The sequence below is a fragment of the Melospiza georgiana genome, chromosome 23, assembly GCF_028018845.1.
Source record: "Melospiza georgiana isolate bMelGeo1 chromosome 23, bMelGeo1.pri, whole genome shotgun sequence".
Lineage (NCBI taxonomy): Eukaryota > Metazoa > Chordata > Aves > Passeriformes > Passerellidae > Melospiza > Melospiza georgiana.
In genome coordinates, this window is record NC_080452.1 from 7,370,683 (window position 1) to 7,391,651 (window position 20,969).

General features: G+C 51.1%; 1 protein-coding gene across 3 annotated transcripts; it reads left to right on the forward strand.

Moving 5' to 3' along the window:
- The first annotated feature begins 3,010 nt into the window (after positions 1-3,010).
- Positions 3,011-13,309, forward strand: KLHDC8A (kelch domain containing 8A). Of its 3 annotated transcripts, XM_058039607.1 has the most exons (8): positions 3,011-3,278; positions 7,183-7,249; positions 7,993-8,350; positions 9,860-9,890; positions 10,592-10,756; positions 11,723-11,938; positions 12,805-12,906; positions 13,106-13,309. In XM_058039607.1, exons 3-8 carry the CDS (start codon positions 8,006-8,008, stop codon positions 13,297-13,299), a joined length of 1,053 nt encoding a protein of 350 aa, XP_057895590.1. In that variant the 5' UTR covers positions 3,011-3,278; positions 7,183-7,249; positions 7,993-8,005; the 3' UTR covers positions 13,300-13,309. The 3 variants fall into 3 exon arrangements, with proteins under 3 accessions (XP_057895590.1, XP_057895592.1, XP_057895591.1); XM_058039609.1 differs by lacking the exon at positions 9,860-9,890 and having other exon boundaries at positions 7,993-8,381; XM_058039608.1 differs by lacking the exons at positions 3,011-3,278; positions 7,183-7,249 and adding an exon at positions 7,282-7,327.
- Positions 13,310-20,969: the final 7,660 nt, after the last annotated feature.

The following is a 20,969-nucleotide window of genomic DNA, read 5'->3' on the forward strand; positions in this document are numbered from 1 at the left end:
GGTGGGTTTTGAGATGGTTTTGGGATGGTTTTTGGGATGGTTTTGGGGTGGTTTTGGGGTGGTTTTTGTGTGGTGTTTGGGGTGGTTTTTGGGGTGGTTTTTGGGGTGGCTTTGCAGTGGTTTTGGATGAGTTTTTGGGATGGGTTTTGGGGTGGTTTTGGGATGGTTTTGAGGTGGATTTTGGGGTGGTTCTGGGATTATTTTTGCATGGTTTTGGGATGGTTTTTGTGTAGTGTTTGTGGTGGTTTTGGAGATGTTTTTGGGGTGATTTTGGGATGGTTTTGTGGTGGATTTTGGGGTTGTTTTGGGATTATTTTTGTGATGGTTTTGGGATGGTTTTTGTGTGGTGTTTGTGGTGGTTTTGGGGATGTTTTTGGGGTGGTTTTTGGGATGGTTTTAGGATGGGTTTTGGGATGGTTTCGGGATGGTGTTTGGGAGGGTTTTAGGATGGTTTTGGATGAGTTTTGGGGTGGTTTTTGGGATAGCTTTTGGCATGATTTTGGGGTGGTTTTTGGGATAGTTGTTGGCATGACTTTGGGGTGCATTATGGGATAGTTTTGAGATGGTTTTGGGGTGGTTTTGGTGATGGTTTTTGAATGTTTTTTTGGGTGTTTTATCCCTTTTTTCCCTATATTTTCCCAGTTCCTGCCTGCCTGGAACGCTGTCTCCCCGCATTTGTCACTCGGGCGGGCACAGCTGGTGGATTTCTCCCCACGGGTGAAAATCTGATGGAGAAATCCCAGAGTTCTGGGCTCCTGTCTGCACTGATTAAGGCACTCCCTGCACTGAAACATTCCTTAATTAACTCCTTAATTAACTGTCAGCTTGAAAAATCTCTGGGAAAATTTAGGGATCTCCCACCCCCTGCATTTCTCTGTTTTCCCTGAAAATCCCTGTTTTTGAAAATCCCTGTTTTCCTTTTTTATCTACCAAAAAACCCCACATTTTCCCTCTTTACGCACAACATTTTTTAAAAACTATTATTAAAATTATATATAATATATTATTTTAGATTGGTATCAAAGCTATTGTTATTAAATTAATTAATTTATTACTTGAAATGTTATTATTGTTTCAATAATAATAATGATAATTATTATTGTTGTTATTATTATTGTTGTTATTATTATTATTGCTACTACTACTACTATTACTATTATTACTATTATTACTATTATTTCTTCAATAAAAAAAACCAACCCAAACCCCTTTTTTCTCCATTTCCACAGCTGATTTTTCCCATTTTCTCCCCATTTTTCATCCTCCTTCAGCTCTTTCCCCATTTCCCATCCCAGGAATGATTTTGGGACGGAATTGGCTCAGCCTGAGGTGCCACAGGTGAGGAAAAGGGAATTAAATTCGGGAATTAAAACCTCCCTGGTGTCATCTGCAGGAATTCCTGCCCCTCTCCTGCTGTTCCCATGGAAACAGATGTGGAATTGCAGGGATTTTATCGATTTTCAGGACTGTTAATCATTTATTTTTCACTTTAACATCAACACTTCCTTTATCATTCCCAAGCGGGGTGAGGTAAACAAAAAATCTGCTTTTTTTTGAGGCACCAGCAAAAAATAAAAAAAAAATCCTTGAAGGATTTTTCCACAAAGTTATTCCGCAGCACTTCGAGGAGAAAAAGATGATTTTAACAGCTTTGGATAGAAGCAGGTCAGGGAAGAAAAATCCTGGGATGGGTGGCAGGATGGGAATGGGCTCCAAAGGCTCCAAAATTCTGCTCCTTTGAGCTCCTTGTGGGATTTGGGAGCAGAATTTTGGGAATCAGCTCCAAAGGATCCAAAATCTTGCTCCTCTGGGCTCCTTTTGGGACAAAGGAGCAGAATTTTGGGAATCCACAGGTTCCAACATCTCAGTCTGAGTTTGTGGGATGCAGGAGCAGAATTTTGGGAATTGGCTCCACAGTATCCTGCTCCTCCAAGTTCCTTGTGGGATGTGGGGGGGAAATTTTGGGAATTGGCCCCAAAGACTCCCGCATCCTTCTCCTCCGAGCTCCTTGTGGGATTCAGGGAAAGAAATTTTGGGAATCAGCTCCAAAGGGTCCAAAATCCCACTCCTGTGAGCTCCTTGTGGGATGCAGGAGCAGAATTTTGGGAATCTGCTCCAAGGGCTCCAATATCCCGCTCCTCTGAGTTTGTGGGATGTGGGGAGCAGAATTTTGGGAATCAGCTCCAGAAGCTCCAACATCCTATTCCTGCAAGCTTATGGGCTACAGGGAGCAGAATTTTGGGAATTGGTTTCAGAGGCTCCAGCATCCCGCTCCTCCGAGCTCCCTGTGGGACGCAGGATCAGAATTTTGGGGTTCCACAGGCTCCAACATCTCGCTCCTCCAAGTTTATGGGATGTGGGGAGCAGAATTTTGGGGAATCAGCTCCAGAGGCTCCAACATCCTGTTCCTCCAAGCTTATGGGCTACAGGGAGCAGAATTTTGGGAATTGGTTTCAGAGGCTCCAACATCCCGCTCCTCCGAGCTCCCTGTGGGATGCAGGATCAGAATTTTGGGAATCAGCTCCAAGGGCTCCAATATCCCACTCCTCTGAGTTTGTGGGATATGGGAAGCAGAATTTTGGGAATCAGCTCCAGAAGCTCCAACATCCTGTTCCTCCAAGTTTGTGGGATATGGGAAGCAGAATTTTGGGAATTGGCCCCAAAGGCTCCAACATCCCGCTCCTCCGAGCTCCCTGTGGGACACAGGAACAGAATTTTGGGGTTCCACCACCCCAAGCCACCCTCGCCGCGCCCATTTCCCCCATTTTTGGGTGACATCCACGGGATGGGCTCTTCCCTCGTGGATCCACCCATCCCTCCCCAGACACCTCTTTCTCCTCTCAACTCCGGCTTTCCCGATTTTTTTTTTTTTTTGGTCAAAATTTCCGGGCAATTCCTGCGGTGCCTTTTTGGGGCGGGCAGCGCGGCCGTTCCAGAACATCCTGTGCGAGCGTGGGGAGCCATAAAAGGCTCAGGGACGGATCGGGAACGCCGGGAATTCGCACGCACAGCCCCGAGGAGGAGCCCAGCTGGGGAAACCCTCCCCGCCCTCAGTGTCCTACATCTTCCACAGGGGGAACAGCAGCGCCGCTGGATTTACGCGGATTTATTTCAATTTTTTATTTATTTTATTTTTTTTTTCCTCTCCCCTTTTCTCTTCCCACGCAGTAAATCCCAGCCCTGGCTGCTCCCGGCGCCGCTCGCAGCCCGGCGGGGAGTGGGAGGAAGGGGATGCTCGGAGGGTTTGGGAGAATCCGGAGCATTTCCAGCCGTGAGCTGTGAGTATTCCCGAGAAATCCCGGGGAAAGGAAGGAGGGAGGGGAGGGAATTCCTCCCTGGACGTCGTTTGGGAGGGGGATGCTTCGGGATCCTGTTGTCCTCCCAGGCTTTTCAGGAACAGCCACAAACAAAGCTTGGAGTTTGTGTTTCCCTTCCAAAAATTGGGTGGGGAACGATAATTTTTTTTTTCCTTACTTTTTGTGGAAAAATATTGGTTTTCCCCTACTTTTTTTTCTCCTCGAAACCCCAAATTTTCAGCTTTTCTCCTCCCAGCATCCCCGATCCCATTTTTCCAGCCTTTCTCCCAGAGCAGGCCCGGCAGGGATGGGGTCGCTGTGACCTCTCCCAGCTGTGATCTGGCCCGAGCTCTTCCCGTTCCCTCTGCAGCTGAAATAAAGAGAAAAAAAGAGCTCTGGAAACACAACGCGAGGGCTTGGAAAAGCCTTTTTGCGTTTGCCCTGTGCTGCTGGGGCAGAGGGAGATTTTGGGGACAAGAAAGGGGATTTAGGATCCTGGTGGGAGCTGGGTGGGGAAGGGAAAAAAACCCTTTGCCCTTGCAGGTGGGTCCTTGCTCTTGAGTTAAAATAAATCAAATTATTTGAATTAAATTATTCGAATTAAATTATTCGAATTAAATTATTCGAATTAAATTATTTGAATTAAATTATTCATATTGAATTCAAACTCCTGAGCTCAGCTACGACACGAGCAAACCTCACCTTGCCCTGCTGATTTTTTTCACCCCACTCAGAATTTTAAAAAAAGGACGATTTGAGCTCTTTCAAAAAAAAAACAAAGCAGGTTTTGCCCCCCGTCCCGGAGCCGTGACACCCCTGACGGCGGTGTGTCGGGAAATATTGGATTCCTGACAGGAATATTTCCTTCCTCACCCCTCGTCCCTCCCATCAGGAGATCGCAGCTGCCAGGAGGAGCCTGGAGAGGATGGGGGAAGGGGGGAACCAGCCGCAAAGGATGCTCGGGATGGGGATACAACACAGCTCAGAGCGCTGCTCTGCCCCACACCATCAAATCCCTTCCCATCCCGATATTTTCGCTCTCTTTTTGCCGTTTTTTTCCCAGGCAGAGGCGGGGAAGCGGTGAGGTTTTGTTGTTGTTGTTGTTGTTGTTGTTGTTGTGGTGTTCCGGGTGGTTGTTACTATGGCGAGGGAGCTGAGGCGGGGAGGGGGGGGTCAGGAATCCCCGGCTGATAATTCCGAGCCTGTTCCTTTCATTCCCAGCTGCCGGGGCTGTTCCTTTCGTTGCCAGGACTCCCGGCTGATCCCTGAGCTGCAGGGAGAAAAATTGTGGGAATTGGGTCCAAAGGATCCGAAATCCCGCTCCTCTGTGCTCCTTGAGGGATGCAGGGAAAGAAATTTTGGGAATCGGTTCCAAAGGATCCAAAATTCCGCTCCTGTGAGCTCCTTGTAGGATGCAGGGAGCAAAATTTTGGGAATTGGCTCCAAAGGATCCAAAATCCCATTCCTCCAAGCTCTTTGTGGGGTTCAAGACCAGAATTTTGGGAATTGGCTCCAAAGGATCCGAAATCCTGCTCCTGTGAGCTCCTTGTGGGATTCAGGGAAAGAAATTCTGGGAATCAGCTCCAAAGGATCTGAAATTCTGCTCCTCTGAGCTCCTTGTGGGATGCAGGAGCAAAATTTTGGGTATTGGCTCCAAAGGATCCAAAATCCTGCTCCTCCGAGCTCCTTGAGGGATGCAGGGAATGAAATTTGGGGAATTGGTTCCAAAGGATCCAAAATTCCGCTCCTGTGAGCTCCTTGTGGGATGCAGGGAATGAAATTTTGGGAATCAGCTCCAAAGGATCCAAAATCCCGCTCCTGTGAGCTCCTTGTAGGATGCAGGAGCAGAAATTTGGGGGCTGTTCCTTTCATTCCCAGAACCCAGCTGATCCCAGAGCTGCAGGGAGCAAAATTTTGAGAATTGGGTCCAAAGGATCCAAAATCCCACTCCTCTGAGCTCCTTGTGGGATTCAGGAGCAAAATTTTGGGAATCAGCTCCAAAGGATCCAAAATCCCACTCCTCTGTGCTCCTTGTGGGATGCAGGGAAAGAAATTTTGGGAATTGGTTCCAAAGGATCCAAAATTCTGCCCCTCCGAGCTCCTTGTAGGATGCAGGGAGCAAAATTTTGGGAATTGGCTCCAAAGGATCCAAAATCCTGCTCCTGTGAGCTCCTTGTGGGATTCAGGGAAAGAAATTTTGGGAATCGGCTCCAAAAGATCTAAAATCCTGCTCCTGTGAGCTCCTTGAGGGATGGAGAAATTTGGATGAAGAAATTGCCTGGCCCAGGCAGGTTCTGCTGCTGGCAGGAACAGGGGTGGCACTGGTTGTGTCTCAGCAGTTTGGATTTGAAGGAATAGAGGTCAGGAATGCCTGGACGCAAACCCATCGAGCTCCTGGAAGCAGGAGCTGAAATTCCTTGGACACAATTCCATCGAGCCCCTGAGAACAGGAGCTGGCTCTGCTTTGCTAATTAGCCAGCCCGGGGTGAATTTATCCATGAAAATTCACCTGGAAAGGAAATCAGGAAATCAATCTTCCAACGGGGGCAGAACCCTTGGGCATAAATCCTGGGGATGCTGCTCAGGGAGGGCAGAGCAGCCTGGGCTGATGCTCGCTGCTTTTTCCTCGGATTCTGAGAGGTTTGAGGTGCTGCTGCTGCTGCTTTTTATCCTGGCTTTGTGTCCCTTTGTCCTCCTGGAGCCAGGAATTTCCAGGAATTGGCCCAGGAATTGTGGATGGGCCCATGGCAAGTCCTGCTGCTGGAGGGTGGCAGCCCAAGCAGGATTTCTCTGTTTATTTATTAATTCCTCATACCCAAGCAGGATTTCTCCGTTTATTTATTAATTCCTCATGCCCAAGCAGGATTTCTCCATTTATTTATTAATTCCTCATGCCCAAGCAACATTTCTCCGTTTATTTATTAATTCCTCATACCCAAGCAGGATTTCTCCGTTTATTTATTAATTCCCCATACCCAAGCAGGATTTCTCCGTTTATTTATTAATTCCTCATGCCCAAGCAAGATTTCTCCATTTATTTATTAATTCCTCATACACAAGCAAGATTTCTCAGTTTATTTATTAATTCCTCATACCCAAGCTGGATTTCTCCATTTATTTATTAATTCCTCATACCCAAGGAGGATTTCTCCGTTTATTTATTAATTCCTCATACCCAAGCAAGATTTCTCCATTTATTTATTAATTCCTCATGCCCAAGCAAGATTTCTCCATTTATTTATTAATTCCTCATAGCCAAGCAGGATTTCTCCGTTTATTTATTAATTCCTCATGCCCAAGCAAGATTTCTCCATTTATTTATTAATTCCTCGTGCAATAAATGATGTTTGGTGCCCTCCTGAGCATTTATTTGGGATGATAAATAATAATAAAAACAAACAGCCCTGCTCAGATTAATCAGATTTTATGGAGGCTCGGGGTTGGGTGGGAAGGGTGGGAAGGATTTTCCTTCCTTGTCCCTCTCTCTTCGCCCTCTCTCGCTAATTAAGCTCATCTGCATGGCACTTAATGAAGGAGAGAGGAGATGGAGCAATGACCACACGTTCCCAGCCCTCTGCCCCGGGATTGCAGAGCATTCCTCAGGGTGGGGATGAGAGGAAGGTCAGGAGGAGGAATCCGGTGGGTGAGGGCAGGAAAAGCTCCCCAGCCGGCAGGAAAGCAGGGATGGAAAGAGCAGAGCCTGGTTTGGAGTCACCTGGGGATGGGGAAGCAGCAGAACGAACCGACTCCAACCTTCTCGCCTGGCTTGGGTTTTGTTTTTTCCCTTGTTTTGTGTGCGTGTGGGTTTTTTTCTTTGTTTTTTGGGGTTTTTTTGGTTTTTTTGTTTTTTGTTTTCTCACCTCTTTCTGTTTTGTTTTATTTTTAGGCTCGGTCCCTGCGCCAGCTGCTGAGGCGGCTCCGGAGCCGCGGGATTGATGGAGAGGCGCTGAAAGGTGGCGGTGCTGCTCGGGGGGGTGGAGTGACACAGAGGACAGGCGACAGTGGCGCTCTGGGGGTGGCACAGGGGACAGGTGGCACAGGGGTGGGGCGGCACAGGGGATGGGTGGCAGTGGCAGCAGGGCAGCTCTGGTCCTGCTCTGCTCCTGGCAAAGCGAGGTTTGCACTCTGGGATTTTCCCCTCAGTTCAGGAGGAACATTTTGGGGCTGGAGTGAGACCAGGGAAGGGAATGGAGATGGGGATGGATTTGGAGAGTCCTGAGGGAGCTGGGAAGGAGGTGGAGAGTCCTGAGGGAGCTGGGAAGGGTTTGGAGAATCCTGGAATGGGTTTGGAGAGTCCTGAGGGAGCTGGGGAGGGTTTGGAGAGTCCTGAGGGAGCTGGGAAGGGTTTGGAGAGTCCTGAGGGAGCTGGGCAGGGGCTCAGCCTGGAGCAAAGGAGGCTCAGGGGGAATTTCTGGCTCTGCACAGCTCCTGCCAGGAGGGCACAGCCGGGGGGGATTTGGGATCTTATCCCAGGGAACAGGACAGGAGGAGAGGGAACGGCCTCAGGCTGGGCTGGGGAGGCTCAGGTTGGACATGAGCAGGAATTTCCTCATGGAAAGGGCTGGAAGGGGCTGCCCGGGGGGGTTTGGGGGTGTCCAAGGAATTCCTGGATGTGGCACTCAGTGGCACAACTTGGCCCATCCTGGCGAACTTCTCCACCCTCAACAATTCCAGAATTCTCTTTTTTTTTTCCCAGCACCAACCCCACCATGGAGCTGCCCAGCACCAAGGACTTCCAGTGGAAGTCCCTGGCGCCGCTGCCCAGCCGCAGGGTTTACTCCACGCTGGTGGAGGCGGGCGGGCAGGTGTTCGCCGTGGGCGGCTGCGACGACAACGGCGTCGCCGTGGACTCCTTCGAGGTCTACTCGCCCGAGGCCGACCAGTGGGCAGCGCTGCCCGCCATGCCCACGGCCAGGGCCGGCGTGGCCGTCACCGTGCTGGGCAAGAGGATCATGGTGATCGGCGGCGTGGGCGCCAACCAGCTGCCGCTGAAGGTGGTGGAGATGTACAACACGGACGAGGGGCGCTGGAGGAAGCGCAGCTCGCTCCGCGAGGCGGCCATGGGCATCTCAGTGGCGGCCAAAGGCAAGTGTGGGCAAGTTGGAAAGATGGGAAAGTTTGGCAAGGAAGTTTCACAGATGGAAGGAAGTTCTCTGTAGAAGTTAAGAGCAGAAAAGAGCTGGATTGATGTAGAAGATGTTTTGATGTAGAAGAATAATAGATTGTGGAAAGCTTCCCTGAAGTGCAGCTCACTCTGCGGTGTGGCCATGGGCATCTCGGTGGCGGCCAAAGGCAAGTGTGGGGAAGCTGGAAAGACGGGAAAGTTTGGCAAGGAAGTTTCACAGATGGAAGGAAGTTCTCTGTAGAAGTTGAGAGCAGAAAAGAGGTGGAAGCAGGTTTTGATGTAGAAGAATAATAGATTGTGGAAAGCTTCCCTGAAGCGCAGCTCGCTCCACGAGGCGGCCATGGGCATCTCGGTGGTGGCCAAAGGCAAGTGTGGGAAACATGGAAAGTTTGGGAAGTTTCACAGATGGCAGGAAGGTCTCTGAATGTAGAATTTAAGAGCAGAAAAAAGGTGGAAGCAGGTTTTGATATAGAAGAAAAATGGATCATGGAATTCTTCCATGAGGTGGCCATGGGCATCTTGGTGGCGGCCAAAGGCAAGTGTGGGAAACAGGGAAAGTTTGGGAAGTTCCACAGATGGCAGGAAGGTCTCTGAATACAGAAACTGATGTTGGAATAGAGGTGGGAAAATGTTTTGATATAGAATAGTGGATTGTGGAAATCTTCCCTGAAGTGCAGCTCACTCTGCGGTGTGGCCATGGGCATCTCGGTGGCGGCCAAAGGCAAGTGTGGGAAACAGGGAAAGTTTGGGAGGTTTCACAGATGGCAGGAAGGTCTCTGAATGTAGAACCAGAGGGCGCAACAGAGGTGGAAGCAGGTTTTGATACAGAAGAATGAATTCAGACTGGACTGAATTGTGGAAAGATTCCCCAAAGCGCAGCTTGCTCCGCGAGGTGGCCATGGGCATCTTGGTGGTGGCCAAAGGCAAGTGTTGGAAACAGGGAAAGTTTGGGAAGTTTCACAGGTGGAAGGAAGGTCTCTGAATGCAGAAGTTAAGAGCAGAAAAAAGGTGGAAGCAGGTTTTGATATAGAAGAAAAATGGATCATGGAATTCTTCCATGAGGTGGCCATGGGCATCTTGGTGGCGGCCAAAGGCAAGTGTGGGAAACAGGGAAAGTTTGGGAAGTTTCACGGATGGCAGGAAGGTCTCTGAATGCAGAAACTGATGTTGGAATAGAGGTGGGAAAATGTTTTGATATGGAATAGAGGATTGTGGAAATCTTCCCTGAAGTGCAGCTCACTCTGCGGTGTGGCCATGGGCATCTTGGTGGCGGCCAAAGGCAAGTGTGGGAAACAGGGAAAGTTTGGGAAGTTTCACAGCTGGCAGGAAGGTCTCTGAATGTAGAACTTGAGAGTGGAGTAGAGGTGGAAGCAGGTTTTGATACGGAACAATAATAAGATAATGGAAAGATTCCCCAAAATTCATCTCGCTCCACCAGGCGGCCATGGGCATCTCGGTGGCGGCCAAAGGCAAGTGTTTTCCATCTTTTCCAAAGATGAGAAGTTTGGCAAGGAAGTTTCACAGATGGCAGGAAGGTTTCAGAATGTAGAAGCTGAGGGTGGAATAGAGGTGGAAGCAGGTTTGGATGTGGAAGAATGACAGATTGTGGAAAGCTTCCCCGAGGGTTGCCCTGATTGGAAGATGCCTAAAAAGCTCATGGAAAGCTTGGGAAGTTTCACAGATGGCAGGAAGGTCTCAGAATGTAGAAGTGAAGAGCAGAAAAGAGGTGGAAGCGGGTTTTGATGTAGAATAATAGATTGTGGAAAGTTTCCCTGCAGCGCAGCTCACTCCGTGGCCATGGGCATCTCTGTAGCGGCCGAAGTGTTGGGAAAGAGGGAAAATTTGGCAAGGAAGTTTCAGAGATGGCAGGAAGGTTCCAGAATGGAGAGCCTGAGGGTGGAATAGAGGTGGAAGCAGGTTTTGATGTAGAAGAATAATAGATTGAGGAACACTTCTCCTGATGGGGAGACCCCGAAAAAGTTCTGTGCCAGGACACCTAAAAAGTTCTGAGCATCTCGGTGGTGGCCAAAGGCAAGTGTTTTCCACCCAGATTACCGGGTGTATGCAGAGGGGGGAATGGATTTCTGGTGCTTTCCTACAATAATTTATTATCCCAATAATTTCATGGGATTTTTTTTTGTTTGTTTGTTTTGTTTTTTGCCCCGTCCAGACTACAGGGTGTACGCAGCGGGCGGGATGGGCTCGGACCTGCGGCCCCACAACTTCCTGCAGCACTATGATGTGCTCAAGGACATCTGGGTGTCCCTGGCTGCCATGCCCACCCCCCGCTACGCGGCCACGTCCATCCTGAGGGGCTCCAAGATCTACGTGCTGGGTAAAGAGCAGCCCTGCCTCCTCCTCTCTTCCTTCTCCTTCCTTTCTCCTCCTTCCTTTTCCTTCCTTTCTCTTCTTTTTTCTTCTTTCTCCTTCCCTTTCCTTTTCCTTCCTTTTCCTTCCTTTTCCTTCCTTTTCCTTCCTTTTTCTTCCTTCTCCTTCCTTCCCCTTCACTTTTTTCTTTTGCTTCATTTTGCATCCTTTCTCTTCCTCCAACTCCCCTTCCTTTCCACTTCCCTCTCCATTCCAACTCCTTCTCCTTTCCCATTCCCTCTCCACTTCAATTCCCTCTTTTCCAACTCCCTCTCCATTTCAATTCCCTCTCTTCCCAATTCCCTCCTCTCCAATTCCCTCCATTCCAACTCCCTCTCCTTTCCCATTCCCTCCTTTCCAATTCCCTCCTTTCCAATTCCCTCTCCATTTCAACTCCCTCCTTTCCAATTCCCTCTCCTTTCCCATTCCCTCTCCATTTCATTTCCTTCTTTTCCAAATCCCTCCTTTCCAAGTCCCTGTCCAATTCCCTCTCAATTTTATTTCCCTCTCCTTTCCAATTCCCTCTCCTTTCCAACTCCCTCTCCTTCCCAATTCCCTCTCCATTTCATTTCCCTCTCCATTCCAACTCCCTCTCCTTTCCAATTCCCTCCTTTCCAATTCCCTCTCCTTTCCAATTCCCTCTCCATTTCAACTCCCTCCTTTCCAATTCCCTGTCCAATTCCCTCTCCTTTCCAATTCCCTCTCCTTTCCAACTCCTTCTCCTTTCCAATTCCCTCTCCATTTCATTTCCCTCTCCTTTCCAACTCCTTCTCCTTTCCAATTCCCTCTCCATTTCATTTCCCTCTTTTCCAAATCCCTCCTTTCCAATTCCCTGTCCAATTCCCTCTCCATTTCAATTCCCTCCATTTCAATTCCCTCCCCTTTTCCAATTCCCTCTCCTTTCCAATTCCCTCCTCTCCAACTCCCTCCCCAGGGGGAAGGCAATCCAAGTACGCCGTCAACGCCTTCGAGGTTTTCGACACAGACACGCGCTCCTGGACCAGGTTCCCCAACATTCCCACCAAGAGAGCCTTCTCCAGCTTCGTGCCCACCGAGGAGAAGCTCTTCAGCCTCGGGGGGCTGCGCCAGGGCCGGCTCTACCGCCAGCCCAAGTTCATGAGGACCGTGGACGTCTTCGACCTGGAGCAAGGTGGGAGCTGGACTGGCCATGGACCTTCCTGGGGGGTTTGGGGACACAGGAATGGGTCTGGGGACAGACAGGGATGGGTTTGGGGTTACAGGGCTGGGTTTGGGGACAGACAGGGATGGGTTTGGGGTTTGGGGACACACAGGGCTGGGTTTGGGGTTACAGGGCTGGGTTTGGGGTTTGGGGACACACAGGGCTGGGTTTGGGGTTACAGGGATGGGTTTGGGGTTTGGGGACACACAGGACTGGGTTTGGGGTTACAGGGATGGGTTTGGGGACACACAGGGATGGGTTTGGGGTTACAGGGATGGGTTTGGGGTTTGGGAACAGACAGGGATGGGTTTGGGGACACACAGGGATGGGTTTGGGGTTACAGGGATGGGTTTGGGGTTTGGGAACAGACAGGGATGGGTTTGGGGACACACAGGGCGGGGTTTGGGGACACACAGGGCTGGGTTTGGGGCACACAGGGCTGGGTTTGGGGTTACAGGGCTGGGTTTGGGGTTTGGGGACACACAGAGCTGGGTTTGGGGTTACAGGGCTGGGTTTGGGGTTTGGGGTTTGGGGCACACAGGGCTGGGTTTGGGGTTTGGGGCACACAGGGCTGGGTTTGGGGCTCTGCCACCTTTGCAGAGCACAGAGCTCCCATCTGCTCAGCTTAGAGGATGATTCCCAGTCAGGATTAGCGAGTGCAATGGGAAATCCAACAGTGGGATAACAGGGGCCAAACCCAGCAATCCCACGGGGTTCTATCAATCACCCCAAGGTGACGCAGCCAAACTGCCCTTCCACAAAGCAGGGGCTCAGAGGGGTGGGTGCCTTCCCAGGAGTGGGTGACCCCACAAGCCCAGCGTGTCCTGTCCTCCCAGGTGGCTGGATGAAGATGGAGCGCTCCTGCTACCTGAAGAAAAGGCGAGCAGACTTCGTGGCCGGCTACCTGCGAGGCAGAGTTGTGGTGGCTGGGGGCCTGGGTGAGGCTCTGGGACCCTGGAACCCTTTAAAAAAGAGTTAGGATTGTTGTCATCCCCCCCCAAAAAAAGGAGAAATCGCAATGCTGGCCGGTGGGAGGGAGCAGGGAAAACAAACCCCGTAAGGGGATGGGGTCAGAGCAGCCAAGAGAAGCTCAGCGGTGCTTCCCAGATCATCCAGCGCCTCCTTTTGTGCTTCCAGGGAATCAGCCGAGCGTGCTGGAGTCGGCAGAGGCTTTCCACCCCGAGAAGAACAAGTGGGAGAGCCTCCCCCCCATGCCCACCCCGCGCTGCGCCTGCTCCAGCATCGTGCTGAGGGACTGCCTGCTGGCCGTGGGGGGCGTCAGCCAGGGGCTCAGCACGGCCGTGGAGGCCCTGTGCCTGTCTGACTCCTGATCTGAGCACACCTGGAGGAGAAACACACCTGGAACAGGGCCCTGTGCCTGTCTGACTCCTGATCTGAGCACACCTGAGGGGAATCCCACCTGGAACAGGGCCCTGTGCCTGTCTGACTCCTGATCTGAGCACATCTGGAGGAGAAACACACCTGGAACAGGGCCCTGTGCCTGTCTGACCCCTGATTGGAACACACCTGAATGGGGATCTCGCCTGGAATGGGGCCCTGTGCCTGTCTGACTCCTGATCTGAGCACATCTTAGGGGGGATCTCACCCTGGACAGGGCCCTGTGCCTGTCTGACTCCTGATCTGAGCACACCTGGAGGAGAAACACACCTGGAACAGGGCCCTGTGCCTGTCTGACTCCTGATCTGAGCACATCTTTGGGGGCATCTCACCTTGGACAGGGCCCTGTGCCTGTCTGACTCCTGACTGGAATCTACCTGAATGGGGATCCCACCTGGAATGGGGCCCTGTGCCTGTCTGACTCCTGATCAAGCACACCTGGGGGAGAAACACACCTGGAACAGGGCCCTGTGCCTCTCTGCCTCCTGATCTGATCCCACCTGAGGGGGATCCCACCTGGAATGGGGCCCTGTGCCTGTCTGATTCCTGATCTGAGCACACCTGGAGGAGAAACACACCTGGAACAGGTCCCTGTGCCTCTCTGACTCCTGATTGGAATCTACCTGAATGGGGATCCCACCTGGAACAGGTCCCTGTGCCTGTCTGATTCGTGATTGGAACACATCTGAATGAGAATCCCACCTGGAACAGGTCCCTGTGCCTCTCTGACTCCCGATTGGAATCTATCCCTGTTTTTTGGCACTCCGGTTGCCAGAGATGTGCCCTGAGCCCGGTTCGGGTGGGTTGGGCGCTCCTGGCTGTGCCTGCAGGGCGGGTTTGAGGATTTCAGCGGGTTTGGGGCGGTTTGGTTTGGGCTCCTCCCGGAGCTGCGAACAGCAGATGGCATCCTCGAGGATCTCAGCAGTTCGGGATGATTTCGTTTGGGCCGGGTGAGCCCCAGGTCTCTCCCCAGAGCTGTGAACAGCAGATGGCATCCCTGGGCCGCGCTGTGGCTGCAGCAGCACCTCCCGCTGTCCCGGGCTGCCCTGCCCGGCTGGTGCTGGACCAGGGCGGCTCTAAAATCCCATTCCAGGTGCTGCAAGACCCAACAAATAACTTGGATGCTGCGCGTCTCCTCCAGTATTTTATTCCTGTAGAAAGACACCCCCGAGGAGCCCAAACACCTTCCAGGAGCTGGGACAGGGCTGAATTTGGGTCCAGGAGCTGGGACAGGGCTGGGTTTGGGTCCAGGAGCTGGGACAGGGCTGGATTTGGGTGCAGGAGCTGGGACAGGGCTGGGTTTGGGTGCAGGAGCTGGGACAGGGCTGGATTTGGGTGCAGGAGATGGGACAGAGCTGGATTTGGGTGCAGGAGATGGGACAGGGCTGGATTTGGGTCCAGAAGTTGGGACAGGGCTGAGTTTGGGTGCAGGAGCTGGGACAGGGCTGGATTTGGGTGCAGGAGATGGGACAGGGCTGGGTTTGGGTCCGGGAGTTGGGACAGGGCTGGACTTGGGTTTGGGAGCTGGGACAGGGCTGGATTTGGGTGCAGGAGATGGGACAGGGCTGGATTTGGGTGCAGGAGCTGGGACAGGGCTGGGTTTGGGTCCAGGAGATGGGACAGGGCTGGATTTGGGTCTGGGAGCTGGGACAGGGCTGGATTTGGGTCTGGGAGCTGGGACAGGGCTGGGTTTGGGTGCAGGAGATGGGACAGGGCTGGGTTTGGGTTCAGGAGTTGGGACAGGGCTGGATTTGGGTGCAGGAGCTGGGACAGGGCTGGGTTTGGGTGCAGGAGCTGGGACAGGGCTGGATTTGAGTGCAGGAGATGGGACAGGGCTGGGTTTGGGTTCAGGAGCTGGGACAGGACTGGATTTGGGTCTGGGAGATGGGACACGGCTGGATTTAGGTCTGAAGAGTCCCGGATGCTGGTACCCAGGAATTCTCTTGGGGCTGGGTCCTGATGCAGCTCTGCTGTGAATCCCTTGGGATGAGAGGGTCCCAGAGCTCCTTTCCCTGGATAAATGTTGGGTTTGGCACCAGCCTGGCCCTGTGGGGCTGCAGGGAGCCCTGGGCTGGCCCCTCTGTCCCCAGGACCCTCCATGCCCCCTCATTTATCCCAACCCAGCCGAGCCTTTGGAGTTTTCCAGCGACAAAAAAATCCCGGCCGTGTCCTCGGCTGAACTCCTCACGCTCGGAGTTCTGAGAGGATTTTCAGCCCCGGTGGCTGCTCCAGCACAGAGGCTGAGGGCTGAGCTAGCCCCGCTGCCAAAAATCCTCATTTATCGTCCCCGAGCAGACTCTGTCTGCACAAACAGGAAACTTCCTCAAGGAGCAGCTTCCAAAGGATGGGGTGGAGCAGAAACGATTCCTGCACCTTGCCATGGGCCCAGGACACGCTGCTGGGCTGGCCCTGGCTGGTGGGGACAATATTTTTGGGGTTAGTGCTGTTTTTTGGGGTCAGTGCTTCTTTTTGGGGTCTGTTTGTGGTGGGAGTTCCCAAAAGGAGCCTCAGGTGGGGTTGTGTGAGCGCTGCTCCAGCTGCAGCTGGGAATTCTGCTCTGGAGAGCTGGGAATTGAGCTCTGGGATCAACTTCAACTTCCTGAAGGGTGGCTGTGGTGAGCTGGGGGTCGGCCTCTTTCTCCGGGCAACAACGGATAGAACAAGAGGACACAGTCTCAAGCTGTGTCAAGGGAGATGTAAGTTAGAATTAAGAAGGAAATATTTCACAGAAAGAGTGGTCAGAAACTGGAATCATCTACCCAGTGAGGTGGTGGAGTCATCATCCCTTGAAGAGTTCAAAAAAAGACTGGATGTGGCACTTGCTGCCATGATCTAGTTGAACAGTTAGAACATGGGTTGGACTTGATGATCTTATAGGTCTCTTCCAGTCTTGAACTTCTGTGATTCTGTGATTCTGTCACTGCCATCCTCATCCCTGGGATGTCCCCAGCCCTGTGGGGCCACCAGCAGTGAGGTCACCCCCAGCTGTTCCCATTCCTGGGGAATCTGCCGGTGCCGGAGCGGATGTGGAGTCACCATCCTGAGAGACAGAGGCTTCCTGAGTGGAAAATAAAAGCTCCAGCTTTTTTTTGTGGGCTTTTTGTGGTGGTTTTTTGTGGTTTTTTTTCTGAGTTTTTGGGGGTTATTTTTGAGGGGATTTTTTTTTCTTTTTCCTCTAAATGCCTCGGGGTTCCTGTAGCTCCATGTGGTGTGATCGCCCCAGTGCCCAGGAGGGTGACAGGGACACCTGGGGGGTGGATTTGTGGTAAAGGGAGCCTTGGAGGGGTTTAATGGGAAAATTAGGATGGATGGATGGATGGATGGATGGATGGATGGATGGATGGATGGATGGATGGATGATGGATGGATGGATGGATGGATGGATGATGGATGGATGGATGGATGGATGGATGGATGGATGGATAGATGATGGATGGATGGATGGAGGGATGGATGATGGATGGATGGAGGGATGGATGGATGGATGGATGATGGATGGATGGATGATGGATGGATGGATGGATGGATGATGGATGGATGATGGATGGATGGATGGATGGATGGATGATGGATGGATGATGGATGGATGGATGGATGGATGGATGGATGGATGATGGATGGATGGATGATGGATGGATGGATGGATGGATGGATGGATGGATGGATGGATGATGGATGGTGGATGGATGGATGGATGGATGGATGGATGGATGGATGGATGATGGATGGATGGATGGATGGATGGATGGATGGATGGATGGATGGATGGATGGACGGATGGATGGAGGGATGGATGGATGGATGGATGGATGGATGGATGGATGATGGATGATGGATGGATGGATGGATGGATGGATGGATGATGGATGGTGGATGGATGGATGGATGGATGGATGGATGGATGGATGGATGGATGGATGGATGGAAGGATGGATGATGGATGGACGGACAGATGGAACCCCCAGCTGCACTCCTTGGGTGGCCTCTGCCTCTCTCACCATCCATGAAAGGCCACAAATGACTTTTCCACAGGCTCCCAGTGGCGCTGATGAGTTTCCCTCCTCCTGCTGATGGATGGGGAGGATCAGAGCATTCCCAGCTTTCCCCGGGGTTTTCAGAGGGAAAATGGGGGAAAATGTGTTTCCCACCTGCCTGAGCACCCCCGGCAGCAGGTGAGGAATGCTGGGGCTCAGGGCCACGAACGAGGGGCCTGCATTAAACTTTTTGTTGTCTCTGGCATTTCAATGACTCTTCCTTTCCCTGTGGGAGGTCTCCCTGCTCCCAGGGAATCTCTTTGCTGATGTTTATTCCTTTCCCAGCCCAGAGCCACAAGGTTTGGCCTGGATGTGGAAGTTTTCAGAGCCAGGAAAACACTGTAGAATTTGTTTTCATGTAATAAAGTAATTAATAGAAATTTTGCAGCCTGCAAGCAGACAGAGCTGTGACCAAGCAACAAGCTGAGCTCGGAGCAGGTTTCCCTGACACGGAGCCAAATTCCTGGCTGGATTTCAGGCTGGTTTTAGTGGACACGCAGTGGGGCCACGGGACAAGCCCGGGTTGGGTTTTCCAGGGGAATTTCGATGGATTTCCCCAGCGGAGAAAGCGGCTGGCGCTGCCACAATGGGGGATCCTTATCAGCGGATTCCAGCGGGCTCCCTCCGCGCCCCTTGGCATTTCCATGAAAATGGGAAAGGCTTCCTGAATAAAGCCCTGGAACAAACATCCCCTCCCACAGCAGCACGGAATCCTTGGGAGGAATTTATCCGCTGGGAACAGAAACTCCGCGGGGCTGCGGGGCCTTTGCACAACTGGAGAAACCTCGGGAAAAGCATCCCGAGAAATCCATCGGGACCCCAAACACGGGGCTGCAGAGATCCTGTTAAAAATGGGAGCACGTTTCCGGTGCTAAAAGAGATTTCAGCATTTATTTATTTATTTATTTTATTTAGAGTGATTTCAGCATTTATTCTAATAAAAAGAAAAGCCTAAAAAAAGGCATGCTAAAAGTGATTCCAGCACTTACTATAATAAAAAGAAAGGCCTAAAGCAAGGGGCACTAAAAGTGATTTCAGCGTTTTTTTATTTATTTATTTTAGTTATTGAAAGTGATTTCAGCATTTATTCTAATAAAAAGAAAGGTCTAAAACAACGGTGCTAAAAGTTATTTCAGCATTTATTCTAATAAAAAGAAAGGCCCAAAGTGAGGGGGCCCCGGCCAAGGATGCTGCAGCAGCGATGTCCCCGATGTCCCAGGGAAGGGCACAGCTCCCCTGGCTCAGATGTCCCTTTTTATCCTGTTTGTGCCCCTCTGGATTGGTTTCTGTTGGGATCCTTCATTTGCACGAAGGTTTCAGCCCTTGATTGGCTCTTACAGCTCTGTCCAAGCCGGCTCCTTTCACTGAGGGGATGCTGCACTTTGCTTGGGTGTAATTTCTTATAACCACCCTTTAAACCCCTTTTACAATGTAATAGCCGAGCCAACAGCACTCAATAACAATTATCAATTATTTTACAGCAGGTTCTAAGGTATTTTTAACAATCCCAGTGACATTTTCATTTGCATGAAGGTTTTAGGCCTTGATTGGCCCTTACGGCTCTGTCCAGGCCGGCTCTGGGAGATGCTGCCCTTTGCTGAGGTGTAATTTCTCATAATTCCCCTTTAAACCTCTTTTACAATATAACAACTGAACTAACAGCGCTCAATAAAAACTATCAATTATTTTGCAACAGTTTCTAAGCTATTTTTAACAATCCCAGTGACATTTTCATTTGCATGGAGGTTTCGGGCCTCGATTGGCCACTACATCTCAGTCCAGGCCGGCTCTGAGAGGTGCTGCACTTTGCTTGGGTGTAATTTCTTATAACCACCCTTATAACCCCTTTTATAATACAATAACTGGGCTAACAGCGCTCAATAACAATTACCAATTATTTTACAACAGGTTCTAAGCTATTTTTAACAATCCCAGTGACATTTTTATTTGCATGAAGGTTTCAGGCCTTGATTGGCCATTACAGCTCAGTCCAGGCTGGCTTGTTTCGCTGAGGTGTAATTTCTTATCCTCCCCTTTTAACCCCTTTTACAATACAATAACCCAACTAACAGCGCTCAATAACAATTATCAATTACTTTACAACAGGTTCTAAGGTATTTTTAACAATCCCACGATAGCAACAGTGACATTTTCCCCTGAATCCCTTTGCTGGCCGCAGCCAGGGAGGTTTAGAGCCGTGCCCGGACAGGATCCTGTTTGCTTTGAGGCTGAAATTGCGGCACTCGGGTTCAGCTCAGCTCCTCCCCGCCGTGTTTATCTTCCCCGTGGCCCTTGGAAACGGCTCCTGTTGCTGCTCTGTGTAAATAATTCATGACCACAATTCATTAGCGCCGCTCATTATCGCCCCTTCTTTATCACAATCCGTTATCACGATTCATTATCGCGATTGGTGCAGCCCGGGATGGCCTTCGGATGTCCTGGGATGATTTTAGGATGAGCAGAGAGAGATTTGTGCCTGGTTTGTTGAGCTCGGGGAGGGTTGGAGGCGGGAGGGAGCAGCCTGGAGCTGAGGAACCGAGGTGGCCATAAAAATCAGTGACAGTGGCAGGGGAAGGGACCTGGGTGTCTTCATTGTACCAAAATGACATTTAATGTGTGTGGGGCAGGTGAAAACCATGGAGAGTGGCCCAATTCTACCAAAATCATATTTAATGTGTGCGGGACAGGTGACAGCCATGGAGACTGGCCCAGTTGTACCAAAATGACATTTAATGCATGTGGGACATCGCTGGTACCAGTCACAGCCATGAAGAGTGGCCCAATTGTCCCAAAGTGACATTTAATGAGTGTGGGACAGGTGACAGCCACAGAGAGTGGCCCAATTGTACCAAAATCACATTTAATGAGTGTGGGACAGCACTGGGACAGGTGACAGCCACAGAGAGTGGCCCAATTGTACCAAAATCACATTTAATGAGTGTGGGACAGCACTGGGACAGGTGACAGCCACAGAGAATGGCCCAATTGTACCAAAATCACATTTAATGAGTGTGGGACAGCGCTGGGACAGGTGACAGCCATGGAGAGAGGCCCAATGGTATAAAAATTACATTTTTGCATGTGGGACAGTACTGAGATGGGTGACAGCCACAGAGAGTGGCCCAGTTGTACCAAAATGACATTTAATGTGTGTGGGACAGTGCTGGTACTGGTCACATCCACAGAGAGTGGCTCAACTGTACCAAAATCACATTTAATGTGTCTGGGAGAGGTGACAGCCATGGAGAGTGGCCCAATGGTACCAAAATCACATTTAATGCATGTGGGACCATACTGGGACAGGTGACATCCACAGAGAGTGGCCCAATGGTACCAAAATGACATTTAATGTTTGTGGGACAGGTGATGACAGCCGTGGGGAGCAGTTTGGTGCGAGGCTGTGCCCACGACTTGGGGTCCCACCTTCCCTGAGGGACATCTCTCAAAAGGTCACTGTATAACCTCACCTTGGTGACAAAACCAGCCAGGGGGACACTGCCACCCGCCTGGCTCTGTCCTGACAGCCCCGAGGTGCTGTGAGCTCCGTCCTGCGTCACTCTGTGTCACTC